The 27,920-nt window shown below is 31.2% G+C and overlaps 1 protein-coding gene and 2 long non-coding RNA genes across 4 annotated transcripts in view; 2 read left to right on the forward strand and 1 right to left on the reverse strand.

The window, feature by feature from the left end:
• The window catches only part of LOC143257332 (polycystin-1-like), an 86,751-nt gene that overhangs the window by 7,346 nt on the left and 51,485 nt on the right, over positions 1–27,920 (reverse strand). For both annotated transcript variants that reach the window (XM_076515838.1, XM_076515837.1), the window contains exons 24-37: positions 24,147–24,316; positions 23,834–23,956; positions 16,927–17,049; positions 16,267–16,375; positions 12,370–12,452; positions 11,415–11,545; positions 10,014–10,146; positions 6,489–6,891; positions 5,936–6,186; positions 5,251–5,475; positions 4,329–4,430; positions 1,241–1,356; positions 967–1,132; positions 150–428 (exon numbers count right to left, since the gene is read on the reverse strand). In XM_076515838.1, coding sequence (XP_076371953.1) covers positions 150–428; positions 967–1,132; positions 1,241–1,356; positions 4,329–4,430; positions 5,251–5,475; positions 5,936–6,186; positions 6,489–6,891; positions 10,014–10,146; positions 11,415–11,545; positions 12,370–12,452; positions 16,267–16,375; positions 16,927–17,049; positions 23,834–23,956; positions 24,147–24,316 — 2,414 coding nt within the window. The remainder of the gene's footprint in view (positions 1–149; positions 429–966; positions 1,133–1,240; positions 1,357–4,328; positions 4,431–5,250; positions 5,476–5,935; positions 6,187–6,488; positions 6,892–10,013; positions 10,147–11,414; positions 11,546–12,369; positions 12,453–16,266; positions 16,376–16,926; positions 17,050–23,833; positions 23,957–24,146; positions 24,317–27,920) is intronic.
• Positions 237–9,020, forward strand: LOC143257334 (uncharacterized). The gene is made up of 3 exons (XR_013031805.1): positions 237–374; positions 5,208–5,449; positions 8,900–9,020. It is a non-coding gene; the product is annotated as an uncharacterized LOC143257334 (long non-coding RNA).
• On the forward strand, positions 21,073–24,840 carry LOC143257333 (uncharacterized). Its single transcript, XR_013031804.1, has 2 exons — positions 21,073–21,906; positions 24,186–24,840. It is a non-coding gene; the product is annotated as an uncharacterized LOC143257333 (long non-coding RNA).

Here is a 27,920-nt window from a genome sequence, read left to right on the forward strand (position 1 = left end):
TTTTAAGAACAATCAAGAGAATGTAAGTATACTATTTTTAAACATTTATTCAATTAAGTAAAATTATATGGTATTATTTTCTCAGTATTTACTTTAAGATAATTTATTCAGAATCATTATATTCATCACAAATGATACAAGTACATCACCTGTTCTGGACTGAGTGAAAAAGGCCCAAACTTCACTGCATTTGGACTTGGTTGATCTGAAGTTCTTTCATACCACATGGCATTCACTAACATTGACAAATACAACAACGCCATACAACTCGAAACTCGCTGGACTCTGGTGAACCGACTGCGCGGAGGACGAGTAAAAACTGAGAACCACAAATGACCATCAGCCAGGTTCTTCTGGGAGGTTGTTGAGAAAAGGTGAGAGAATTCTGACAACTGAGCCTTCCCAGCCACGGGAATTAGACGATCAATCTGAAATAAAAACAATTTGATAACTAGTTTTTGTCTTTAGTAAGGTTTATGAAAAATATGAAAAGTTTTCACATGAATGATGATTCATTAAACACTGTATAACACTAAAATATTACCTTAGACTGTTTTATATGTTGCCTTTGCTACAATATATACTTACAATGAAAATACTTATTTGACACTTACTGATAAAGAAAAATCCACTATAAACTGAGTAATGAAAGAAAATTTAATATATAACTAGTCCAATTCAGATAAAGTTTGGAAATGGCTTGAATGGTCAGAGAAAGAAACTTTAGTGTCAATATGCATACAACATTTAGAGAACCCAACAATAACAAAATGTTGTAAATTCATAATAAAATTCACTTTCACTTCCCTTTAAAGTTTTTAAAATGTGGTTTCCTCACCATCAAACTCGTCCAATTTATTTTTTCGTCCAAACTTTAATATTTATAGTTTTGTTCAGTTACTAATTAAACAGATTTAATTTCTAAACTGTTATTTTACCAAGTATCTAATATCTTCAATTTTTTACCATTCCATCATCTTCTTCAACAGCAAACCAGCGGTTACACACAAATTCAAACTTGTGACCAGTTTGAACATCTCGAAACACAATATACTTCAGAAACCATGACTTCCATTTCCCCTTTCCGGAGTTGTCATGCCACATTCGTATGAAGTTCAGCTGACCAAGACTCCTGGAATAAATATAATAAGTAAATCCATAGAGACAAAGATATACATGTACGTACGTAATTATTTACAAGTTCAATACAATAAAGATATTTTATTTCAGAACAAACTACCTGGGAACAGCCATGACAAACACATCCACACCATTACAACGTAATATTGGCCTCTTGGGATCATCCAAAGTTCTTACTTCAGTCTCATCATCATCCCCAGAAGCAATAAACTGTACCTATATAAAGGAAGGATAGAATAGAACTCATCATAAACAACAGTAATATTCTACTGACTATCAACACAAACAATATAAAACTTGTTACTCAACATTCTGTTACTATCATCATACAAGATACTAAACGTTTGGTAATACAGCTTTAACTTGGTTTTGTTTTGTATGACCAACAAGTTATTGTTCTAACTAAACGTTTGGTAATGCAGCTTTAACTTGGTTTTGTTTTACATGACCAACAGGTTATTGTTCTGACTAAACGTTTGGTAATACAGCTTTAACTTGGTTTTGTTTTGAATGACCAACAGGTTATTGTACTGACTAATAGTTTGGTATTACAGCTTTAACTTGGTTTTGTTTTGTATGAACAACAGGTTATTGTTCTGATTAAACGTTTGGTAATACAGCTTTAACATGGTTTTGTTTTGAATGACCAACAGGTTATTGTTCTGACTAAACGTTTGGTAATACAGCTTTAACTTGGTTTTGTTTTACATGAACAACAGGTTATTGTTCTGACTAAACGTTTGGTAAAACAGTTTTAACTTGATTTTGTTTTGAATGACCAACAGGTTATTGTTCTGACTAAACGTTTGGTAATATAACTTTAACTTGGTTTTGTTTTGAATGACCAACAGGTTATTGTACTGACTAATAGTTTGGTAATACAGCTTTAACTTGATTTTGTTTTGAATGACCAACAGGTTATTGTACTGACTAATAGTTTGGTATTACAGCTTTAACTTGGTTTTGTTTTGTATGAACAACAGGTTATTGTTCTGATTAAACGTTTGGTAATACAGCTTTAACATGGTTTTGTTTTGAATGACCAACAGGTTATTGTTCTGACTAAACGTTTGGTAATACAGCTTTAACTTGATTTTGTTTTGAATGACCAACAGGTTATTGTACTGACTAATAGTTTGGTATTACAGCTTTAACTTGGTTTTGTTTTGTATGAACAACAGGTTATTGTTCTGATTAAACGTTTGGTAATACAGCTTTAACTTGGTTTTGTTTTACATGACCAACAGGTTATTGTTCTGACTAAACGTTTGGTAATACAGCTTTAACTTGGTTTTGTTTTGAATGACCAACAGGTTATTGTACTGACTAATAGTTTGGTATTACAGCTTTAACTTGGTTTTGTTTTGTATGAACAACAGGTTATTGTTCTGATTAAACTTTTGGTAATACAGCTTTAACATGGTTTTGTTTTGAATGACCAACAGGTTATTGTTCTGACTAAACGTTTGGTAATACAGCTTTAACTTGGTTTTGTTTTTTATGAACAACAGGTTATTGTTCTGACTAAACGTTTGGTAAAACAGTTTTAACTTGATTTTGTTTTGAATGACCAACAGGTTATTGTTCTGACTAAACGTTTGGTAATATAGCTTTAACTTGGTTTTGTTTTGAATGACCAACAGGTTATTGTACTGACTAATAGTTTGGTAATACAGCTTTAACTTGATTTTGTTTTGAATGACCAACAGGTTATTGTACTGACTAATAGTTTGGTATTACAGCTTTAACTTGGTTTTGTTTTGTATGAACAACAGGTTATTGTTCTGATTAAACGTTTGGTAATACAGCTTTAACATGGTTTTGTTTTGAATGACCAACAGGTTATTGTTCTGACTAAACGTTTGGTAATACAGCTTTAACTTGATTTTGTTTTGAATGACCAACAGGTTATTGTACTGACTAATAGTTTGGTATTACAGCTTTAACTTGGTTTTGTTTTGTATGAACAACAGGTTATTGTTCTGATTAAACGTTTGGTAATACAGCTTTAACATGGTTTTGTTTTGAATGACCAACAGGTTATTGTTCTGACTAAACGTTTGGTAATACAGCTTTAACTTTTTTTTATTTTGTATGACCAACAGATTATTATACTGACTAAATGTTTGGTAAAACAGTTTTAACTTGATTTTATTTTGTATGACAAACAGATTATTGTACTGACTAAATGTTTGGTAATACAGTTTTAACTTGATTTTGTTTTCAATGACCAACAGGTTATTGTTCTGACTAAATGTTTGGTAATACAGCTTTAACTTGGTTTTGTTTTGTTATTATTCTGACTAAACGTTTGGTAATACAGCTTTAACTTGGTTTTGTTTTGTTATTATTCTGACTAATAGTTTGGTAATACAGCTTTAACTTGATTTTGTTTTGAATGACCAACAGGTTATTGTACTGACTAATAGTTTGGTATTACAGCTTTAACTTGGTTTTGTTTTGTATGAACAACAGGTTATTGTTCTGATTAAACGTTTGGTAATACAGCTTTAACTTGGTTTTGTTTTGAATGACCAACAGGTTATTGTACTGACTAATAGTTTGGTAATACAGCTTTAACTTGATTTTGTTTTGAATGACCAACAGGTTATTGTTCTGACTAAACGTTTGGTAATACAGCTTTAACTTGGTTTTGTTTTGTATGACCAACAGGTTATTGTTCTGACTAAATGTTTGGTAATACAGCTTTAACTTGGTTTTGTTTTGAATGACCAACAGGTTATTGTTTTGACTAAACGTTTGGTAATACAGCTTTAACTTGGTTTTGTTTTGAATGACCAACAGGTTATTGTACTGACTAATAGTTTGGTAATACAGCTTTAACTTGATTTTGTTTTGAATGACCAACAGGTTATTGTTCTGACTAAACGTTTGGTAATACAGCTTTAACTTGGGTTTGTTTTGTATGACCAACAGGTTATTGTTCTGACTAAATGTTTGGTAATACAGCTTTAACTTGGTTTTGTTTTGTTATTATTCTGACTAAACGTTTGGTAATACAGCTTTAACTTGGTTTTGTTTTGTTATTGTTCTGACTAAACGTTTGGTAATACAGCTTTAACTTGGTTTTGTTTTAAATGACCAACAGGTTATTGTTATGACAAAATGTTTGGTAATGAGTATATATAACTTTGGGTAAATAAAACATTTTCTCAGTAAAAACATACCTTTGATTTTGTTCCTGCATTGTTTTGATGGCCTGTGAAAACCATTATCTCATACAGATACTTGTCACGGACATCATTGTCTGGTAGGGGAGCTGCACCAAGCTAAACAAAAATGAAAGAATAATTTAAAGAAAATTCAATTAAATTCGTATTTTTTTTATGTTTAAAATCTAAGATAATCTGAGAAAGTCATTACTATATCAAAGCTTTATTGTTCGTAAACATTGGAAACTAGAATTAATATTATTTTGTTTGTAGTCGTTTTAGTACAGTATATGGTAATATAAGCTAATTTACATATGTGAATGATATTTGTTATATTTTGTTAGATTCTATATTTGATATTATACCATGAACCAACTCTTTAGTTTTGCATGTTTACCACAAATAAGTAAAGGTTGTTAACAGTTAATTAACAATACTGTTTACTACCCTTAAATACTACATTTTGATAGTGTGTTAACAATACTGTTTACTACACATAAATATTGTTTTTTAACAGTTGGTTAACAATATGTTAGCTAAACATTAAACGTGTCTTTTTAACTGCTGTTTAACTGTACTATTAACTAAATATAGATACTGGTTTTTAACTGATGAATTACTTTTAAATAATTATTTTGTTTTCAGTGTAGAACATTTTAAGAAGGAATCGGAAACATAGACTTTGTCCTTCTGAAAATTCATTATGACCTAATTATTATTTCTGAATTAAGAAATAATAAATTAAGCCTTGTAGGGTTATTACATATTGTAAGATATCAAATAAAATATAAGTGATCCCACATATTATACATTATAGCACGTTAACTAAAAATCTAGTTCGATGTGACATCATAGCATATTTAAAAAAGTTTGTTTCATATGTCAATTATTCAGGATTGTCACCAACAACAAGAGGTGGTACCACAATAACACCCACCTTCTCTACATCTTTCTTATCCTTCCAACGAGCCCAAATCATCAGGATGATGTAAATGGAAAAGGTGACAATGAGTGTGATATAGATGGCAAGGTTATCAGAGAAGCTGGCATTAGCAAACACATAGTCAAAGTCAACAGTGTTAGGAGCAACAAAAAAACCACTTCCAAAGCTAGTTAAGTGGGTGCACTGACAGCAGGTACGATTCACATCTATTGACGTTACCTAAAAATAACTAAACATTTAAGAGGAATGATCCTACTTACAACAAGCAACTTATTATCTTAAAAGATCATGTGTAGCAGTTATAAAAAAATCATGGATACATTACTAATATAAATTTTAGTTTAGTATAGTGGTTGGTGAAGTAAAGACATTATTAAAATGTTTGTAGTCCTTTTTATATTATCAATAATTTCATAACTTATATAATTAACGTGTTCTAAAGAAAATGACAATGGAACTAAAAAACCTATTCAATGTTATACCTTTTTATTGAAATTTGTTCATGTCTTTAAAAGCTGGAAGAAACGTCTGAAAAATTAAACTACTTTTTTATGAAATAAGCAAAGAATATTGGAGTCTAAGAAACTTCTGGAAACTGTCTCCAATCAATGAGTACAAAAACAGTCTAAGAAACTTCTGGAAACTGTCTCCAATCAATGAGTTCAAAAACATTACTCACATGACAACCATCGCCTTTCCAGGTTTCAGTACTCTCTTCAAAAAAGAGGCAAGCCGATGTGTAGACAGCAATCGAGTAGTTTGAGGTGAAATTAGTGGTGATGTCGTCCATTGTCAGATTCTGACGAAAGGGATCACTGAAGAACTCTAGCGGATCGACATGATCTGCTAGTTGAGCTATACCCAGAAAGAACCTTTGTCCTCCCTCAGATTGGTTGTACTGAGACAAAAATAGGTTGTATACTCCATCAACTGTGAAGAAATAAACCTAAATCAATGTATGTTGGAAGACACAAAACAACAATTTATTATTTTGATACAAAATTTTATCATAACGACCATGGTAAAAACATGTCTAAGTTAGAAGTAACTCTTTACAACAAAGTAATCTTTCAAAAGTTACAATAAAAAAAACATAAAAATTTTAGAAAAGATACAACAAATTTTCGAATTTCAATAGAAAAGTTGAATGATTTGTACCAAAGCATCTACTTTTATTGATTATGTCATTAAGTAGATAACAGTTACAAACTAGCAATAAGGAAACCACTTACACTCGAGCATATCCTGGATACGAGTGATGAAGTCATAGTCATAAAGCCTCGGCCTCTTTCCATACTTAACTAGCACTATTAGATCTGTGTCTGGATTACTTGGTACTATATCAATGCTGACTGAGGTTTCAGATGTTAAAAGAGTCACATTGTGATAAAAAATAGGACTTTCAGGAGATGCATTCTGGGTATTCACTTCTTCTCGGAGAGAAGAACTTGGTCGGTTTCTCATACCTCTTTGAGGAATGCACATCTCAATTGGCTGTAATGTGTCTGTAACATTCAACTCTGTAGCATTCTCACTATCCGTTGACGAGGTTTCAAGCTGAATAGTGTTCGAGCCCCGGCTAACTTTGTTAGCATTTTTACCGTAAGACTCCAGAACTCCAGACCATTTCACTGCCTGTATTTTGTTATACAAGACACATTTAACAAAAACTGACGAGAAGAGAGTCTTTTAATAAAAACACAAAATTTTAATAAATGAGATGCAGCTTTAAATCTTAATACCTTAGTCACATTACATAATTCAATCAGAAGAAAACTTCTATACTTTATATTAACACTAGGAAAACTTTAACATTCAGTTTCCCACTGTCTGTGTGTATAAACTAGTAAAATGTAGTTTTACATTCAGTTTCCCACTGTTTGTGTATATAAACTAGTCAAAGATAGTTCCAAGTTCAGTTTTCAACTGTTTGTGTGTATAAACTAGTCAAAGATAGTTCCACGTTCAGTTTTCAACTGTTTGTGTGTATAAACTAGTCAAAGATAGTTCCACGTTCAGTTTTCAACTGTTTGTGTGTATAAACTAGTCAAAGATAGTTCCACATTCAGTTTTCCACTGTTCCTGTGTATAAACTAGTTAAAGATAGTTCCACATTCCTCATTCAGCTTTCCATTGTTTGTTTGTATAAACTAGTTAAAGGTAGTTCCACATTCAGTTTTCTACTGTTTGTGTGAATAAAGTAGTTAAAGGTAGTTCTGGCATTATTCTTGTCACAGATGTATGTACAAGGTGGTAGAGTTAGACATTCAATATTTACATTACTCTTGTCACAGATGTATGTACAAGGTGGTAGAGTTAGACATTCAATATTTACATTATTCTTGTCACAGATGTATGTACAAGGTGGTAGAGTTAGACATTCAATATTTACATTACTCTTGTCACAGATGTATGTACAAGGTGGTAGAGTTAGACATTCAATATTTACATTACTCTTGTCACAGATGTATGTACAAGGTGGTAGAGTTAGACATTCAATATTTACATTACTCTTGTCACAGATGTATGTACAAGGCAGTAGAGTTAGACATTCAATATTTACATTACTCTTGTCACAGATGTATGTACAAGGTGGTAGAGTTAGACATTCAATATTTACATTATTCTTGTCACAGATGTATGTACAAGATAGTAGAGTTAGACACTCAATATTTACTACAATTGTTAATTATACTCAGTGTAATATAAAGACAAACATAAGGAATGCAATTTTGAAAGTCTCCTATCTTCAGGTCAATGTATGTAAGACCTACAACAACTTACAAACACTGACCAGAAGACAAAAGATAGAAGACTTTTGACATGTCATCTTCTACATTTCTACTTTATACAACCTGGTGCTGTCCTTCATTCTGTTATACTCATCATGAATTCTCTGCCCAAATAAACGTCAAAGAATACAAATCAAACACTTCAGAAAAAGGTCGTTAGGCATAATAAAAACATTTGTAAATCCATGTCATTTAGCTGATGCCCAAAATAATTTATTTGAAGAATCTTCATTAAATATAAGTTTTTACATTTCTTTTATTCGTAAGAACTTTAAATGAACTGTCATGTATCACTTGTCATGTTTGCTGAGGCCTCGATTGTGGTAGGTATGTAGGTTTGGCAAAACCAGAGGTACTGACAAATAAAAGTCATCTCTTTTTGTAATTTTCTGGTTATGTTTGAAATTTTGCAGTAAAGTTAATGATTTTTGAGAAATGTTGGTTGTGCATAGATGACTTGTTGAATTGTAAGCACAAGGGAAGACTGTGAAGAAGAAAATATATTTTTATTGTGTTGTGAGCCACCTGGTGGCTGATATGGTAAACCTAATATTAAATTCTTAAGCATCCATACAATTGACCTTATATGGATGATAAATTAGTCCTTCAATAAATTTTTGAACAGGTATGAATTGAATCTGTAAAATATAGAGTACCAACCAGTAACTTTTTTTTTCCACTTTGTCAACATTAATGTAACATCTACAATAATCTTCCATTTTGAAGATCAACTGTATTACCATAAACATTTATTGATTCCTACTTTTATTCTACATCTTCCTTCCAGATCTGTTAATAACAAGAAAAAGTTAATTATGATATTAATTAATTATTCTTATTTCTTTATGTAGCAGAGCCACCATGTCCAACACTGTCGCCTTTTGCCACGTGGAAAAGCTGCTATTAACCTGAGGCAAATTTTTGTTTCCTTCTACAATCTATTTTTTAAATATAATTAATTCCATTGATGAATAATTAAAGACATTATTATGTATTTTTATACTCACTATAAAAACAAAGTTAATTTTTTATTTTATCATGTAGCAAAAATATTAACACATTCAGCACAATTATGAAAAAAATTTTTGAACACTGCTGATCTTAAGTCTGGAAACATTTAAAATGTTTTTAAACAAAAAGTGGATGACAACATCCTAAACAGTTCTTTAGTAAAAACCTACACAGTTAAACTGGAACACTCTTGTATAATATTTCCATATACTGAGAAGCACATGTTAATGGGAAAAAAAAAAGTGCTGTGTAAGTTACTCAGAGCACATCCACATATTTTGAGCTGTCTTGAAACCTGAAAATAAGTTTAAGGTTTTTTTATTTTAAAGGTAAAAAACATTTTTGATGTTTCATATGAAGGTCAATATCCTAGATGCAATTTGAAGTATACTGACTCACCCACCAGGGGCTAGAAACACAGGTATACTAAATCAACCACCAGATGGCTAGAAACTCAGGTATACTGAATCAACCACCAGGTGGCTAGAAACCCAAATGTACTGGATCAAACATAAGGTGGCTAGAAACCCACATAAATTGGATGGCTAGTGAAAACTGAGCATTATTGCTGAATCAAACACTCAGTGAATGTGCTATAGTGATATATCACACTTCTTTTAAAAACTTTTCCAAAAGATAGAAATGAAAACCTTGCATCAGAAAGAGATTCTCCAAGTTAAAAGACTGGGAAAGCAGGTCAACTAGATGAGTAGTTAATTTATTTAACTGAAAATACAGTTATAGAATAAAAAGTGCCTTCTCAAATTGGCAGTTCAGGCATCCTTTTAAGTAGAAACTTCTCTATCAGTTATTAACAAAGACTGCCAAATTAACTATTCTTCATTTTTTAGACTAAGTTATCCTAACAAGCAAAATATATACCAAATGATTTCTTAACTGATACCATTTATGTTAAAAATTTCATAAACAACAAAATTTCACAAAAATCCTTACTGAAAATCCAATAACAGTTTCATTCAATTTACTGCATTCCAAAGCATTATGGAATACATCACACGAATCTGGAAAGAAATATGCAGCATCTGCCTGGGTTATGGTATAGTCAGTCATCTCTGTCCCGAGTTTTCTGAAATGTATAGTAATGGTTAAGAAGACACAATTTTAGTCCTTACTTTCTACATGAAAATGACTTCTTTCTGTAATAATTTTTATATATTACAAATATGTTTTTTTGATGTGAAAAAAAAGTTAGAGTTTATTTTCCTTAACCAACAAAGAGTTCTTAAAAGATGTTAACTAAACAGTTAACATCTCTAAGAGCTCCAAAATATGTACAAAATGCATCAAAATATTTAACAGCTGCAAGACAAGTCTTCTGTTAATGTAAACCTGTAACTTCTTCATATTATATTTAGTTTTTAATGACTGCATCTTAGTATTTGGTTTGTTAGAAGAACGTGATATAATATATATGTCAATCACACTCACACCAATATACAAAACAAAGAGATGTGGGAAACCTTCACACCAAGATACAAAACAAAGAGATGTGGAAAACCTTCACACCAAAATACAAAACAAAGAGATGTAGGAAACCTTCACACCAAAATACAAAACAAAGAGACATAGGAAACCTTCACACTAAGATACAAAACAAAGAGATGTGGAAAACCTTCACACCAAGATATAAAACAAAGAGATGTGAGAAACCTTCACACCAAAATACAAAACAAAGAGATGTGAGAAACCTTCACACCGAGATACAAAACAAAGTGATGTGGGAAACCTTCACACCAAGATACAAAACAAAGAGATGTGAGAAACCTTCACACCAAAATACAAAAGAAAGAGATGTGAGAAACCTTCACACAAAGATACAAAACAAAGAGATGTGGGTAAAATGAGCTATAGATATTTTTCTTTCCTATTCAAGTCATGTAGCTGTGATTTGTGGAAAATAATGAGTTTGTTATGAATATCTAAATACTTACTATAAGTTGCTGGATCGAAATATAATAAAAAATGTGGCCTAATGATATATAATTTATCCATGCTGGTAATCTAGATGCTAACCTATTGATACACAAAATGTCATATCTTAGTTTTAAAAGCTTTTGATATTTCTATAGTAGGAGCTCAGAAATGTACGTTTTGTCTACACATCAAGAGATAGGATCTGAAAACTTTGTGAAATTTTAACAGCCATTCAGACACAGACCACAGAAGCACAAGTCATTTAGACTTCTTGAGTGACAATAAGCCCTTCTGAACCAAGACTTGTACTAAATATTCTCCTTTCTTCTTATTTCCATAGCTGATATCCTGGTTATGGAAAAATTAAACAGACAAATAAAAACATCCATTTGTTAGAGATTATATAAAAAACTGTCTTACTTCTGAACAGACATATAAAATCCTTTTGGGCTTTGGACTTCATAAAGAGGTTCTCCCTTCAAAATCTTCTTCATAATGTTACTTTTAATCTCTGCAGAAATTGTTTTCATTTCTTCAACAATCCTCTGTGCCTAAGAAACAAAAACACAGATTTGTCAATTCCACAATTTACATGCTATATTACTAACAGTATTACGTTATATAACAGTAGATCTTCTCTTATGATAAAATTCTTTCGTTAATTAAAAATATTTCATACAATGACCAATAGCTTCTGTTCTTACACTGTGAATGAACGGTTTAAAAGAAAAAAGACCAATACTTGCTGTTTTTATATTATGAATGAAGTAAATGTTAAACCCAGCAACAACCAATAGTGACTGCATTTTCATTGTAAGTTAATGAAATATTGATTATTACATCCTATACATACAACCCATATTCAGTGAAGAAGAGTGTTGACCTCAACAACCAATAGAGACTGTTCTTACATTAACTTCAACAACCAACAGTAATTATTACATTAACCTCAATAACCAATAGTAGTTATTCTTACATTAACCTCAACAACCAATAGTTATTATTCCTACATTAATCTCAACAACTGATAATAGTTATTCTTGCATTAACTTCAACAACCAATAGTAGTTATTATTACACTAACCTCAATAACCAATGGTAGTTATTCTTACATTAACCTCTTACATTAACCTCAACAATCAATATTGATTATTCTTATTCATGATGATGAGAAACCCACTTGAAGTAAAAATGTATTCTCAAGATGGTTGGTATGGTATTAAAACTTTAATTAAAATAAAGTTCAGAACAACATTTCAACCTTCTCAGGTCATCTTCAGGTTAACAAAAAGAGTTTGCAACTCACTGTTGCTGAGCACATGTGTTAGATCAGCCATCTTGAGAATACCTGATTATTCTTATATTAATTACATACCTTTTCAGCAGACTGAGCTTGGGCTTTGCTGAGAGTATATTTCTTTTTGACTGCTTCAGCTTCTTTAGCACTTCCTCCATTGACTAAGAACAGTAAAACAAAGCTGCTTTAGAAGAACCTTAATTATGACAGAGAATGTTTTAAAACCCCTGTCAAATCTTTTACTGCAAATGGGATGTACATTTCCTGGTGCTCTTGTCCTCTCTCACTCAGGCTAGGACAAATGTTTACCATTGTCAATGCTGTTTGCAGTTTCCTCTTTTGGGTCTAGATTCATCATTTTAAGTATCGTCACCAGATGAGGATCTAACATCCATTTGTATCATTGCCTTTTCATCATCATTATACATTTTAACACTAATCAACTCATTTTCACTATCTTCTAAACTATCTGAGTCAGGCATATTTATATACTAATTAGGGTTACTACTTGCTGTTGCAGCAATACAGGTACTCATACATCCCACTGGGGCATTTTGTTGGTCACTGAAGATATTTAGGGAAATCATATATAAACATTTGGTTTGATGCTATTTAATATTTTCCAACTCATTTTAATTCCATTTGTCAGGCACAGCAATTTTGAACGACAATGAGAAACATTTGTCCGATTCACAGTGTAAGGGGCTGGGAGCACTCGATGATATACATCCCAGCCACAGTAAAAAAGTTAATGTTACCATTTTTATTCTAGTTATTTTACAGATGTCCAAGTATAAATGTGCAAAGTTTTCCAACAGTTGCCCAGCAAATGAAGAGAACTTGATAGCTGAAATACTTCTTCATGTTCAGACTTTCAAGTAACAAAAAAGATGGATTTATCACCAGGTATAGCTCTGTACAGGTTGTAAGTTGTACATGGTTTAAAACTATATAACAACATAATTTCTACACACCACTGTTTATTAACAGGGAAGGTTAGTATTGTACACTAACAAAAGAAGTCACACTTCTTAAAACTAGAGAACAAAAATCTAATTCTTCTTTAATAGGTATTACAAGCTGATGTCAAGATACTCCTGAAACATCATTCAGGTAAAGATGCAGACAAGGCCAATGAGATCACTTGTTTGCCTGAACTTTTCTACTAATTACATGGATTTTCCTGCATCCTTTTAATGATTGTAATTCTGATCAACCAGTACCATGTCTGTGATATTCCAACTGGCATGAAGGGCTCTGATATTGAGCAAAACGTCTTTGTGGTACTGAATACAGTAGTTTTAGTGTAACTGACCGTCACTTCCACTTAATGAATTTGTATTAATAATTACATCACAAAGACTACATTTAAATAAGTCGTGTTCTAAATTAATAAATATAACTTTAACAAAACTCATTGAAAAAATAAATATTCATGATCCAGGGAATGAATCAATACCTAATGATCAAACAATTTAAACATTAAAGATATATATATATATATTGGAAATACATTCATTAATGATCAAAATATGATCTAAGCATTAAAGTAATATGTACCAAATAAAGATCAAATTACAATCCAAGCAGGAAAGTATTTTGTGAACTAAATGTTTTTAAACATTTTTTTCCAGAGCAGTTACGTTCTCAGAGGGAATAACATTTCATCACAAAAAATTCAGAATCTTAAAGTTTATACAGAAAAGCTTATGATTGGTAAAAGGCATTTAAAAACTACATTAATTCCTTTATGACTTTTCTCACTGACTATAGTATAGCTCTTATTTCCTGTCCATCTCCTTCTTCAATGATATAGAATTCATATTGTGAGTAAAGAATGCATGTCATTGTGCAGAACTGTTCGGCTATGTCTTCAAACTAACAGCAGTGTCACTTTGGTCAAACGATATTTCTCAGAGACAATTATTCAATCATAAACTGTGGTGGTCAGCAATTCGTCCTTCTCTCCATTCTTGGATTATCTCAAGAGATTTTGGACACTCAATTCCTTGTAATTCCCCTACAGACGTTTGAAAAGTGAGTTGCTAGTTCAATGTAACTGCATCAGTAAACAATGATCCTTGGCACCCATCTACATTTGTGAAAACAGTAATGGATTCTTTGAGACTGAGGTGAGAAGCATTCTTAGGGGAACATGTGATAATCAAAAACACTAAGCTCAAAATTCATTAGTTACTGTTAGAGCAATCTACTTTTTATAACTGGCTTTGGACATTGATAGTGAATGAAATGTTCTTATACAACATTCTTTGGAAAGGTGAAATCAACAAATTCTATCCACGTATAGTCCACCTGTTCATGATCCTTACACTGCTATGTGATGTGGCTTCAATTTAACCTTGCACTTCCATCATAAATCCTTATCTCTCTATTGATGAAACTGGAATGATAAAACAGATTTTGTAAATTGGGTCCTCAGTAAGACCACTTTATTCTTCATCTATATCAGCAAACCATTTAGAAGAACAAGCAACACAGTTTACTGTATTGGTAAAAGACTGCTGACAGATATTTTCACTGAAGATGATATCATAAGCCATTCATTCAGGTAGGAACAGCTGGTGAGATTTCCTTGGGTTGTGGAATTTGATCCAGAGGTGTATGGACCACAAAGGAATCTTAAAATGACCATTATAAACGTGAATGAAAAGACAAACAAACATTGTCCATAGAGATGATGTTTGTGGTTGGTTCGGTTAAGGATAACTTTATTATTTTGGTTTCAAATGACAGAAAAATATTAAGCACTTTTTGTAACAGTTCATGTTTCATAATAGATATCTAAAGTTCCTAGAACAAAATGTATGAATGTAATTATGTCGATTACTCAGAATTTATTATAAAACTTTCCCACATTTGATGAGTATCTCAACCAATTCAGTTGCACAATTCATAACAGATAATTCTTGTTTTATCTCTTCAAAGTTTTTTCCAAATTTGGAACTAAAATCTCGTCCTTTTTATCTTCCTATGTAACAAAACATCAAATCAAATTAAATAGTGATTTTTTGTGTCCAGATGTTCTCCAATCTCTATCTTACCAATCATTCCTTTACTAGAAGTTAACAATAAATAAAAAATGTTGAAGAAAAATCATCTTGTATAATTTATAAAATTCTGTCACCTTCATAATATCACTCTAACATTTACCAATCTATATGTCTAATATTAAAATAATTATATCCTTATGAAAGCTGAATCATCTCATTAAATTTCACCAGGTTCACCTGATTGTGTGTAACAAATTCCAACTCAAAACTTTTGTAATCACTGAGAGAAACCTAAACAGATTCAACCTTGTTGAACAGGCTGTAAATCACATACTTTATCAGGCCCTGATGCAAGCATTACTGAGACTGGTCTTAAATATGTAAAACAAGCTGAGAAAATGAATATTGGAGAGAGAGACAAAGATAAGACATATAAGAATATTTTACAATCATATAATAATAATAAACTGTATCACTGCATGAAAACATAGCTCTATGGTCCATGGAAGGAAAGTGTTCGTAATATTTCCCATTTCTTGTCTGTACTTGTCGTCTTATTATCATTATTTTAATTATATGTAACTTCTATGTGTTCATCACTCAACAAGTCTCCATAAATAATTCCATTAATATATTTTTTTATAATAACTTTTTACATTTCTTTCCTCCCTACAGTGGCATAGTGGTATATCTGCAGACTTACGGTGCTAGAAACCAGGTTTTGATACCTATGGTGGGCAGAGCACAGAGAGTCAACTGTGTAAATTTGTGCTTAACTTCAAACAATATAGTGCATTTCATTTATAGAACATCAACTGAAAGATAACAAAAGGTCTAGAATTGCAGAAGAAATTTAATATTCATCTTTAGAACATTATGATAAAGTTCTATAAACTTATTAGTTGTTGTTAACAACCTTACACAAAACTAAATAACTTTTAGGTAAAAATGTATAAAAACATACCATAAAAAATAAAAGGATTTGGTTCTGTTGCATCAAAACTTATTTCATTCTCAGCTTCAATTAAATCTGACTTCACAAAACTTTCACCTTGAATTCTATTCGTGAGATCCTGTAACAAACATAATAATAGGTCCATTTGTATTCAGGTTCTATCTAAAGAGCCTAGACTATTATTACTTTATCATTCCATAACAAATCAGACATTTACAAAAGTTTAATCTACTTTCTACACAGTTTTATTTTATCAGCTCAACATTTCGTAAAACATTAAACAAACAAAGCTAAAAATTTCATTTGTCAACTAACACTGAAATATGGTTGAAAGAATGGAAACCTTATTTCTATTAGAAACTGATAAAACAGCAAATATTTGAAAATATTCTCTTTTACTCCTCAAAGTAAAGAGAGGTGAATAAGTAGGAACTTATCATTAGGGTAATCACGAATTAAGTAAAGTATTATTAACCTAAACCATAAAGTTTTAAACTTACAGTTGATAATGTTTTCAACATGCTGGTAACACACTTCAGAATTAGATAAAACACTATATACTGTTATTTCCAATGTGCTAGTAACATACTTTAGAATTAGATAAAGCTACTTACTATTACCACAGTCACGTGCTGATAGCACACTTTAGAATTAGGTAAAACTACTTACTGTTACCACACTGTCCATGATGTTTCCCACATGCTGGTAACACACTTTGAGGTCAGATGGGTGAGGTACATCTGTGACCTTTAGAACTTCTCGCATTTTTTCCACACCATCTAATGATTGTTTCTGAAAAATTCGAACACAAGAAAACTTAAATAAATTCTGAGATTTTGTTAAGTCAACATGTTTTTTCATTTTCTGTCACAGTAGTTGTAAACAAAATCCAAAATACAACTCCCTATACAGTCGGCATAACTTAATTTTGAATGTCAAGCAACACTTTGTGAGATAAGGTAAAACTTACTTATTTTCTCATGTCTGTAAAAAAGGAGAAAGAAAAGGAAAATATTTTCTGGCTCATTTCCTCCAAAGTCTTCATTACCAGTGGACTGTTTCCTAGTTGAGAGCTATCTTCTTCCACACCATTATCTTGTTGTCCACTGCATTCTGAACACAGGACAGTAGACAACAAGAGAAAGGTGTAGAAGAAAATCATCACAGCACACGACAAAAACAACGTAATGGTGAATACAAGGAGAATAATTCTGAAACAACATGTTACACTCCAGAAGAAAGAGAAAGTTACTATAGTACAGCATTTAACAAATAAATAATTCAATCTTATTCATAAGTAAAGGAGAGAAAACTTAAACTAAGTGAGGAGAACTGATAACTTGAGTTATAATACAACAATAATTACATTACTTCCTATTACCAATTTTCTGCTTTGTGGGTGAGATAATATCAAAGTGAAGCACAAACACATGTTCTAAAAACAGCTTTGTGGTTTGTGATAATTCCAATTAGTGCACAAAAAAAAGGTATGTTTCAAACATACAAAGAACTAGAAATAACTTAGCTTAGATGTTGCTGCTTAGCAAGTAAATAACAAGGAAGTTGCAAACCCACGTGTATGTTTACAAAATAATCGCAAAGATCGAGTAGTGATGGTAATATACTATTTCACATTTTTATTTTAACAGTATCAGTGAAGATAATTAAACCCATAAAATGAAATAAAATTTAATACTCATGAAAAGATAAAGAATGAAGATGTAAATAATAAGAATCAAACAAGATGTTGCAGCTGTGAAGATAAAGAATGAAGATGTAAATAATAAGAATCAAACAAGATGTTGTGGCTGTGAAGATAAAGAATGAAGATGTAAATAATAAGAATCAAACAAGATGTTGTGGCTGTGAAGATAAAGAATGAAGATGTAAATAATAAGAATCAAACAAGATGTTGCAGCTGTGAAGATAAAGAATGAAGATGTAAATAATAAGAATCAAACAAGATGTTGCAGCTGTGAAGATAAAGAATGAAGATGTAAATAATAAGAATCAAACAAGATGTTGCAGCTGTGAAGATAAAGAATTAAGATGTAAACAATAAGAATCAAACAAGATGTTGCAGCTGTGAAGATAAAGAATGAAGATGTAAATAATAAGAATCAAACAAGATGTAGTGGCTGTGAAGATAAAGAATGAAGATGTAAATAATAAGAATCAAACAAGATGTTGCAGCTGTGAAGATAAAGAATGAAGATGTAGATAATAAGAATCAAACAAGATGTTGTGGCTGTGAAGATAAAGAATGAAGATGTAAATAATGAGAATCAAACAAGATGTTGCAGCTGTGAAGATAAAGAATGAAGATGTAAATAATGAGAATCAAACAAGATGTTGTGGCTGTGAAGATAAAGAATGAAGATGTAAATAATGAGAATCAAACAAGATGTTGTGGCTGTGAAGATAAAGAATAAAGATGTAAATAATAAGAATCAAACAAGATGTAGTGGCTGTGAAGATAAAGAATGAAGATGTAAATAATAAGAATCAAACAAGATGTTGCAGCTGTGAAGATAAAGAATGAAGATGTAGATAATAAGAATCAAACAAGATGTTGTGGCTGTGAAGATAAAGAATGAAGATGTAAATAATGAGAATCAAACAAGATGTTGCAGCTGTGAAGATAAAGAATGAAGATGTAAATAATGAGAATCAAACAAGATGTTGTGGCTGTGAAGATAAAGAATGAAGATGTAAATAATGAGAATCAAACAAGATGTTGTGGCTGTGAAGATAAAGAATAAAGATGTAAATAATAAGAATCAAACAAGATGTTGTGGCTGTGAAGATAAAGAATGAAGATGTAAATAATGAGAATCAAACAAGATGTTGTGGCTGTGAAGAAGATAGTACAAGAAGATTAGGTCTATATATATATACCAAACTTCTTTCATTAAAATGTTTGTGTTAAATTTATTTGGAGCTAGAATTTTCAGTTTCTTTACACAGATATGGTTGAAAATGTTCCACTTTTTTATTATGTTGTTTGTTTGTTTTTGAAATTTGCACAAAGCTACTCGAGGGCTATCTGTGCTAGCCTTCCCTAATTTAGCAGTGTAAGATTAGAGGGAAGGCAGCTAGTCATCACCACCCACCGCCAACTCTTGGGCTACTCTTTTACCAAATGAGATTGACCGTCACATTATAACACCCCCACGGCTGAAAGGGCGAGTATGTTTGGCGCGACGAGGATGCGAACCCGCGACCCTCAGATTACAAGTTGCATGCCTTAACACGCTTGGCCATTTTTATTATGAATGATTGACATGCATAGATTTGATTCAGTTTATGTGACTAAGTGTTAATGGATACACACACACGGCATGATAATGTTCGGTCTTACTGATGTAGGTAAATGTACAGTAAAAATACATTTAATTGAGTATGGTAAGTGCTGTTGTAAGCTAGGTTACAATTTAGTTGGAGCAGATAACTGTGACAATGTAATGATGGAAAAGCTTTGATGAATGTTTGGAGATGTGGGTACGTTATTAATTACAGTTACGACAGAAAGTGTTCGTACCCCTGCGTCGTGAGTAGTTTTTTGCTCATAACTTAAAAAGTATCACGATTAGGCTATTAGAAATATCATATATTATAAATATTATACTAACACACATCTGCATAAATTTTTGTGTAAATTAAACGACAAATAAATTGTTTATAAACAAATAACCAAAAATAGGAGGAGCAGAAAGTGTTCGTACATTTCAAAACGTGTGAAAAAACTGATATTCCCGTAAAAATTTTGTTTAGTTTGGCGAATAAACTACATTATACCATTCCAGAACTTGACACTGGGTTCATAATTATTGGAATTTAGCCAGCAAAAGCAATCTGGCAAAACACTAACATTAGTTCAGTAAATAAAAAAATACCCCAGTTTCATTAAAATGTAATTTATTATATGCAGCCATGCAATTGGCTCTTCTAACCATGTTGTTGTTTTATTGGTTGATATTATGTTGGTAGGATTACTGTAGATTTATTCAGTAGTACTGTCTTGTACACTTGTATCAAACATCTTAGGCATTTCAAAAAACGACAACAGATGAAACTTGATACTTTAGAAGAAACAAGTTTTTTATGACAAAATGTCTTTAAATAACATTTTCTTCTAATGTTTATCATATCTCACAATGGGAAACATTACAGTGAAATTTACTAGATGTTAAAAAAACAGATACATTACAGATAGTCAGAGAGATAAACAAGTTTAGATTTTACATTTAACTCGGCATTTTTCTAAAGATAACTCCTTGGAAAACTAATTTTGAGAACATGATATACTTTGATATTATTAATAAAAACCTGCACTTCAAACTTACTTTGCTAATTTAGACGTACGACTTATATACTCTGAAAACGTTTCATATAAAATAGAATTCCACCATGAACTTTGATCTATCCTCCTGTGTAAGGAGTTATCTTCAGAAAAATGCCGAGATAAATGTAAAATCTAAACTTGTTTATCTCTTTGTCTATCTGTAATGTATCTGTTTTTTTTTAACATCTAGTAAATTTCACTGTAATGTTTCCCATTGTGAGATATGATAAACATTGAAAGAAAATGTTATTTAAAAATATTTTGTCATAAAAAACTTGTTTCTTCTAAAGTATCAAGTTTCATTTGTTGTTGTTTAACACGTAATGACATACAAAAACTGGTAAGGGAAACTGGGGTTGAAGTAAGCACCTCTACAGTTACAAACATATTACGCTCTCCAGGGTTCAAAGCATGCTATCCTCGTAGAACTTCATATTTAAAGCCTGTTCATTTAGAAGCACGATTGAGGTATGCAAGAAAGCATGTAGATAAACCCTTTACCTATTGGAAGAGTATTCTTTGGTCAGACGAGACTAAAATCGAGCTTTTCGGCCACAATGATGTTCACAATATTTTCCGTAAGAAGGTGGAACGAAATCTTCCAAAGAACACTGTCTCTACAGTTAAACACGGAGGTGGTTCGATCATGCTATGGGGTTCCTTCAGCTCTTCTGGTGTAGGCAGCCTTCACCGCGTCAACAAAATCATGAAAAAAAGAAGAGTACGTTGATATATTGGGCACTTATATCAAGAATGATGCTCGGAACTTGCGGCTTGGGCGTCGTTGGATCTTCCGGCATGACAATGACCCTAAGCATATATCAAAATATGTGCAATCCTGGTTGCAGAGGAACCATATAAGCGTTCTGGAGTGGCCATCGTAGTCACCCGATCTCAACCCAATTGAAAACGTTTGGCATGAGTTGAAGACCAGGGTTCATCAGCGTCATCCGAAAAAACGTGCAAGAGTTGGAGCCCTTCTGTAGAGAAGAATGGAAGAAAATACCAGTCGAGTACTGGCTATGAGGAGTGATTGCGCTAAGTAATTCGCCTGAAAGGCTACACAACTGACCATTAAAGTTGACGCACGAACACTTTCTGCCCCTCCTATGTTTGGTTATTTGTTTATAAACAGTTTATTTGTTGTTAAATTTACATAAAAAATTATGCAGATGTGTGTTAGTATAATATTTATAATATACTATACTTTCATTATCCTAGCCGTGATACTTTTTAAGTTATGAGGAAAAAACTACTCACGACGCAGGGGTACCAACACTTTCTGTCGTAACTGTAGGTATTCGGTGAGTTTATGAGTTCAGAGTAAGAAAAGTGGTTCAGTAAAATTTTTTGCATTTATTCACTACTTGAATGATTATTAAAGAAGTTTTGTAAATAAATTTATTTGTGAGTTACACATATTTACCATTAATCAGTAGTTACACTACTACATGTTAAAAGGTTATGTACTGAATTTAGGCCTAGAGACGAAAGTTGTTGTAGCAAATGTTATAGAATAAATAAATAAATCTGTTACTGTTATGTGCATTGGATGCCCTATATTTATATCAAATAACCAAAAACAATGACAGAGTACACTGTAATGATACAACACTGTCATTGGTCTAACAAACTTAAATCTCAGTCATGAAATTCATTTCTTCAAAATTTCAGGTATAAGAACTGTCTACTTATAGTTTAATTACATTTAAAAATTCTTTGATTTCCAAGCTGGAGTTATGTGATCTAATGGAATGATATATATTTATGTGAGTAAAATATAATTTATCAACATAGGTTTGGGTTGTATTAATTTCTTTTCCATAACATTTTGCACAGTTGCTAATCAAAAAAGTTTTGAATTTTTGCAATTGATTTTAAAATAAACCCAATAGGATTCATTTTCTTTAATGATCCCAATAAATAACTGTAAGATAGATATTTATATTAAATCTTTCATGATAGGTCATGAATCAAAGGCCATGTCACTGCATTTGTTGACTGGCATTCAAACTTTTATTGAACTATTATTTTATGAATTTATGTCAATATTTTTTAAATTATCTAAATACATCTTGGTTACTAAGCTTAACAAATTATAATGGAACTCTATGGTATCAGTGTAGTTATTTATGGCTTTTTAATTATTCAACTACACATAGAAAACCTAAAAAAGAAATTTTGTTTGATATTCTCAATATACAGAATTTTAAAAGGCAGCAGTAACTGAGTTCAAAGGTCACATCAAGAAGAGATAATTGTTTGCTTTACTTCTTGATTTATTGTTCTATATTTTAATAAAAACAAATTTAATAATTTATTTATAAATAGTAATAATATATATACATACATAATCTATAATAATTTAAATGTGACTGTATATTACAAAAACTAGTCCACTAAAACACAGCCAAGACAGGAAAGACTAAAGGTAAGTTTTTTTATTATTGAATACATAACATGAGTGCACACGCACTTCATCAGTGCAAGTTATGTAATGTTAGCTAGGCATGACTGGAAGGTCAATATAATAATAATGAAAAATATATATAAATATATAGCATTATGAGTCCTATGCTACTTAGACTAACCATTTGTTTTTTCTTGTTATAATGTGTAGTTGTTCTAGCATGAGAAAAGTACAATTTATACATTTATTTTCTAACTTTTTACCATAATAATAAGGTTGGTCAAGTGACAGACCCTACAAAGTTAGAGTACAGAAAATAACATAACATATAAAGTTTTACTGAAAACAAATGTTTGAAATGTATTTAGGAGGTTTTAGAAATTACACAAATATTATTTGAGATTTTTGAAATGAAGAAAATATTTTTAATCATAATATGAAATCATTTTGCACTCAGACTAGTAACGAAACATTCGATATTTTCAGAAACAAATCATTTGTAACAATATTTCATTAAAAAAACCTAATTTTTTTGTGTACAATAAACTTGTAATATTTATTTCAAATTTTGTGAAGCTACCCATGTTGTATCAAAAGGTTGTGCAAGTACTTGATGTGTGTAAATGTGTAGATGAACTCGGGTATATTATACTGAGCTTGCAATGAAAGGGTTAATAAGTTCAGAATATAATTAATAGAGTGAACTTCAGAAGATCAGTGTTTAATGAAAACAAAAATTACATAGAACACGTTTCATCGGTTATTGCATATTACTAAAAATCAGTTTCTTCTTATGTAACAATTATGAAAGTTCTACTTACTAGTCCATCATTATTCAGTGGCCCTAATGAAATGATGTCACTGTAAACTCCCCCTAAAGCTTCAACATCCTGCTTAGTTTCCATTGGTAACACTGAAAGTTTATTCATAGTATCTGAAGCTTGCTGTAACAAAGTGTCCAAAAACAGTTAGGGTTTTCTAATTATAAACTTCTCTCACTGACGAGATATGCAACAAAAATAAAGTTTATTTATTTATTACTACAAAAAACCTTGAAAGGTATCTGTGTAATCATCGATAAATGTATTGATTTATACCCAAATAAAACCCATGAATTTACCTGTATGTTCTTACCTTTGCAATGTCATCAATGAGGTTTTCTATATTCTCTAGTGCTATGGCTTCCAGTTCTTCTTGTGCTTGGTCAGTGAGATAACTAGAGTCAATTCCTGGTTTATCATATTCTGTTTTAAACAGATGATCAACCACTGCAGGGTCAATATTTCCATCAACCTCAGCAACATCTGAAAAACAGATCAGAAGACGTCTACAAATATCTATCATTTACAGATTTTAAAATTAAATCCCAAAGTGAAGATAAACAAGTCTGTGAAACAAAAACTAAAACATTTCACATAAATATTTAGATCACTCAATAGTAACATTAACATGAATTTATTTTAGAGATATAAACAAACTGTTTTGGAAAGCATCTCATACTTTGTTCCTTTTTGTATTTCATCAAAATTAATTATTCAAATAATATTTATTATAAAGTTCTTAATTAAATTTATAAGAAAACACTTAACTGAAATAGAACATACTCCATATATTTTCATGTGTTACCTCTTCATTTAGAAGATATATTCCAAATATTTTCTTCATTATGATTCATTATTTAAGATATATTAATTGTATAAAAAAGTACTAACTGTGTGTAATGAGGCAGTATAATAATGTTTAATAATACAGTGCAATCAGTTTGACAATATAATGTACAATAAAACAGTACAACAGATATAATATATAATAAAATGGTTTAATCATATATGTACAAGTGACTGGTTTGGGTTGAGAAATTTTTTTATGCAAGTGGGTTTTCTCCTCATCACTCAATGGTTTAATCAGCTTCATAAAATAATCTATAATAACACAGTGTAACTGGTTTGATGGAACAAGACAGGTATTATCTATAATAACACAGCGTAACTGGTTTGATGGAACAAGACAGGTATTATCTATAATAATACAGTGTAACTGGTTTGAAGGAACAAGACAGGTATTATCTATAATAATACAGTGTAACTGGTTTGATGGAACAAGACAGGTATTATCTATAATAATACAGTGTAATTGGTTTGATGGAACAAGACAGGTATTATCTATAATAATACAGTGTAACTGGTTTGATGGAACAAGACAGGTATTATCTATAATAATACAGTGTAACTGGTTTGAAGGAACAAGACAGGTATTATCTATAATAATACAGTGTAATTGGTTTGATGGAACAAGACAGGTATTATCTATAATAATACAGTGTAACTGGTTTGATGGAACAAGACAGGTATTATCTATAATAATACAGTGTAACTGGTTTGATGGAACAAGACAGGTATTATCTATAATAATACAGTGTAACTGGTTTGATGGAACAAGACAGGTATTATCTATAATAATACAGTGTAACTGGTTTGATGGAACAAGACAGGTATTATCTATAATAATACAGTGTAACTGGTTTGATGGAACAAGACAGGTATTATCTATAATAATACAGTGTAACTGGTTTGAAGGAACAAGACAGGTATTATCTATAATAATACAGTGTAACTGGTTTGATGGAACAAGACAGGTATTATCTATAATAATACAGTGTAACTGGTTTGATGGAACAAGACGTATTATCTATAATAATACAGTGTAACTGGTTTGATGGAACAAGACAGGTATTATCTATAATAATACAGTGTAACTGGTTTGGTGGAACAAGACGGGTATTATCTATAATAATACAGTGTAACTGGTTTAACAAGACGGGTATTATCTATAATAATACAGTGTAACTAGTTTGGTGGAACAAGACAGGTATTATCTATAATAATACAGTGTAACTGGTTTGAAGGTAACAAGACAGGTATTATCTATAATAATACAGTGTAACTGGTTTGATGGAACAAGACAGGTATTATCTATAATAATACAGTGTAACTGGTTTGATGGAACAAGACAGGTATTATCTATAATAATACAGTGTAACTGGTTTAACAAGACAGGTATTATCTATAATAATACAGTGTAACTGGTTTAACAAGACAGGTATTATCTATAATAATACAGTGTAACTGGTTTGATGGAACAAGACAGGTATTATCTATAATAATACAGTGTAACTGGTTTGATGGAACAAGACAGGTATTATCTATAATAATACAGTGTAACTGGTTTGAAGGAACAAGACAGGTATTATCTATAATAATACAGTGTAACTGGTTTGATGGAACAAGACAGGTATTATCTATAATAATACAGTGTAACTGGTTTGATGGAACAAGACAGGTATTATCTATAATAATATTATCTAGTGTAACTGGTTTGATGGAACAAGACAGGTATTATCTATAATAATACAGTGTAACTGGTTTGAACACAGTGGAACAAGACAGGTATTATCTATAATAATACAGTGTAACTGGTTTGATGGAACAAGACAGGTATTATCTATAATAATACAGTGTAACTGGTTTGATGGAACAAGACAGGTATTATCTATAATAATACAGTGTAACTGGTTTGATGGAACAAGACAGGTATTATCTATAATAATACAGTGTAACTGGTTTGATGGAACAAGACAGGTATTATCTATAATAATACAGTGTAACTGGTTTGATGGAACAAGACAGGTATTATCTATAATAATACAGTGTAACTGGTTTGATGGAACAAGACAGGTATTATCTATAATAATACAGTGTAACTGGTTTGATGGAACAAGACAGGTATTATCTATAATAATACAGTGTAACTGGTTTGAACAACAAGACAGGTATTATCTATAATAATACAGTGTAACTGGTTTGATGGAACAAGACAGGTATTATCTATAATAATACAGTGTAACTGGTTTGATGGAACAAGACAGGTATTATCTATAATAATACAGTGTAACTGGTTTGAAGGAACAAGACAGGTATTATCTATAATAATACAGTGTAACTGGTTTGATGGAACAAGACAGGTATTATCTATAATAATACAGTGTAACTGGTTTGATGGAACAAGACGGTAATAATAAAGTGTAACTGGTTTGATGGAACAAGACAGATATTATCTATAATAATACAGTGTAACTGGTTTGGTGGAACAAGATGGGTATTATCTATAATAATACAGTGTAACTGGTTTAACAAGACGGGTATTATCTATAATAATACAGTGTAACTGGTTTAACAAGACGGGTATTATCTATAATAATACAGTGTAACTGGTTTAACAAGACGGGTATTATCTATAATAATACAGTGTAACTGGTTTAACAAGACAGGTATTATCTATCATAATACAGTGTAACTGGTTTGATGGAACAAGACAGGTATTATCTATAATAATACAGTGTAACTGGTTTGATGGAACAAGACAGGTATTATCTATAATAATACAGTGTAACTGGTTTGAAGGAACAAGACAGGTATTATCTATAATAATACAGTGTAACTGGTTTGATGGAACAAGACAGGTATTATCTATAATAATACAGTGTAACTGGTTTGAAGGAACAAGACAGGTATTATCTATAATAATACAGTGTAACTGGTTTGAAGGAACAAGACAGGTATTATCTATAATAATACAGTGTAACTGGTTTGATGGAACAAGACAGGTATTATCTATAATAATACAGTGTAACTGGTTTGAAGGAACAAGACAGGTATTATCTATAATAATACAGTGTAACTGGTTTGAAGGAACAAGACAGGTATTATCTATAATAATACAGTGTAACTGGTTTGAAGGAACAAGACAGGTATTATCTATAATAATACAGTGTAACTGGTTTGAAGGAACAAGACAGGTATTATCTATAATAATACAGTGTAACTGGTTTGAAGGAACAAGACAGGTATT

This window comes from Tachypleus tridentatus, chromosome 7, assembly GCF_004210375.1.
Source record: "Tachypleus tridentatus isolate NWPU-2018 chromosome 7, ASM421037v1, whole genome shotgun sequence".
NCBI lineage: Eukaryota > Metazoa > Arthropoda > Merostomata > Xiphosura > Limulidae > Tachypleus > Tachypleus tridentatus.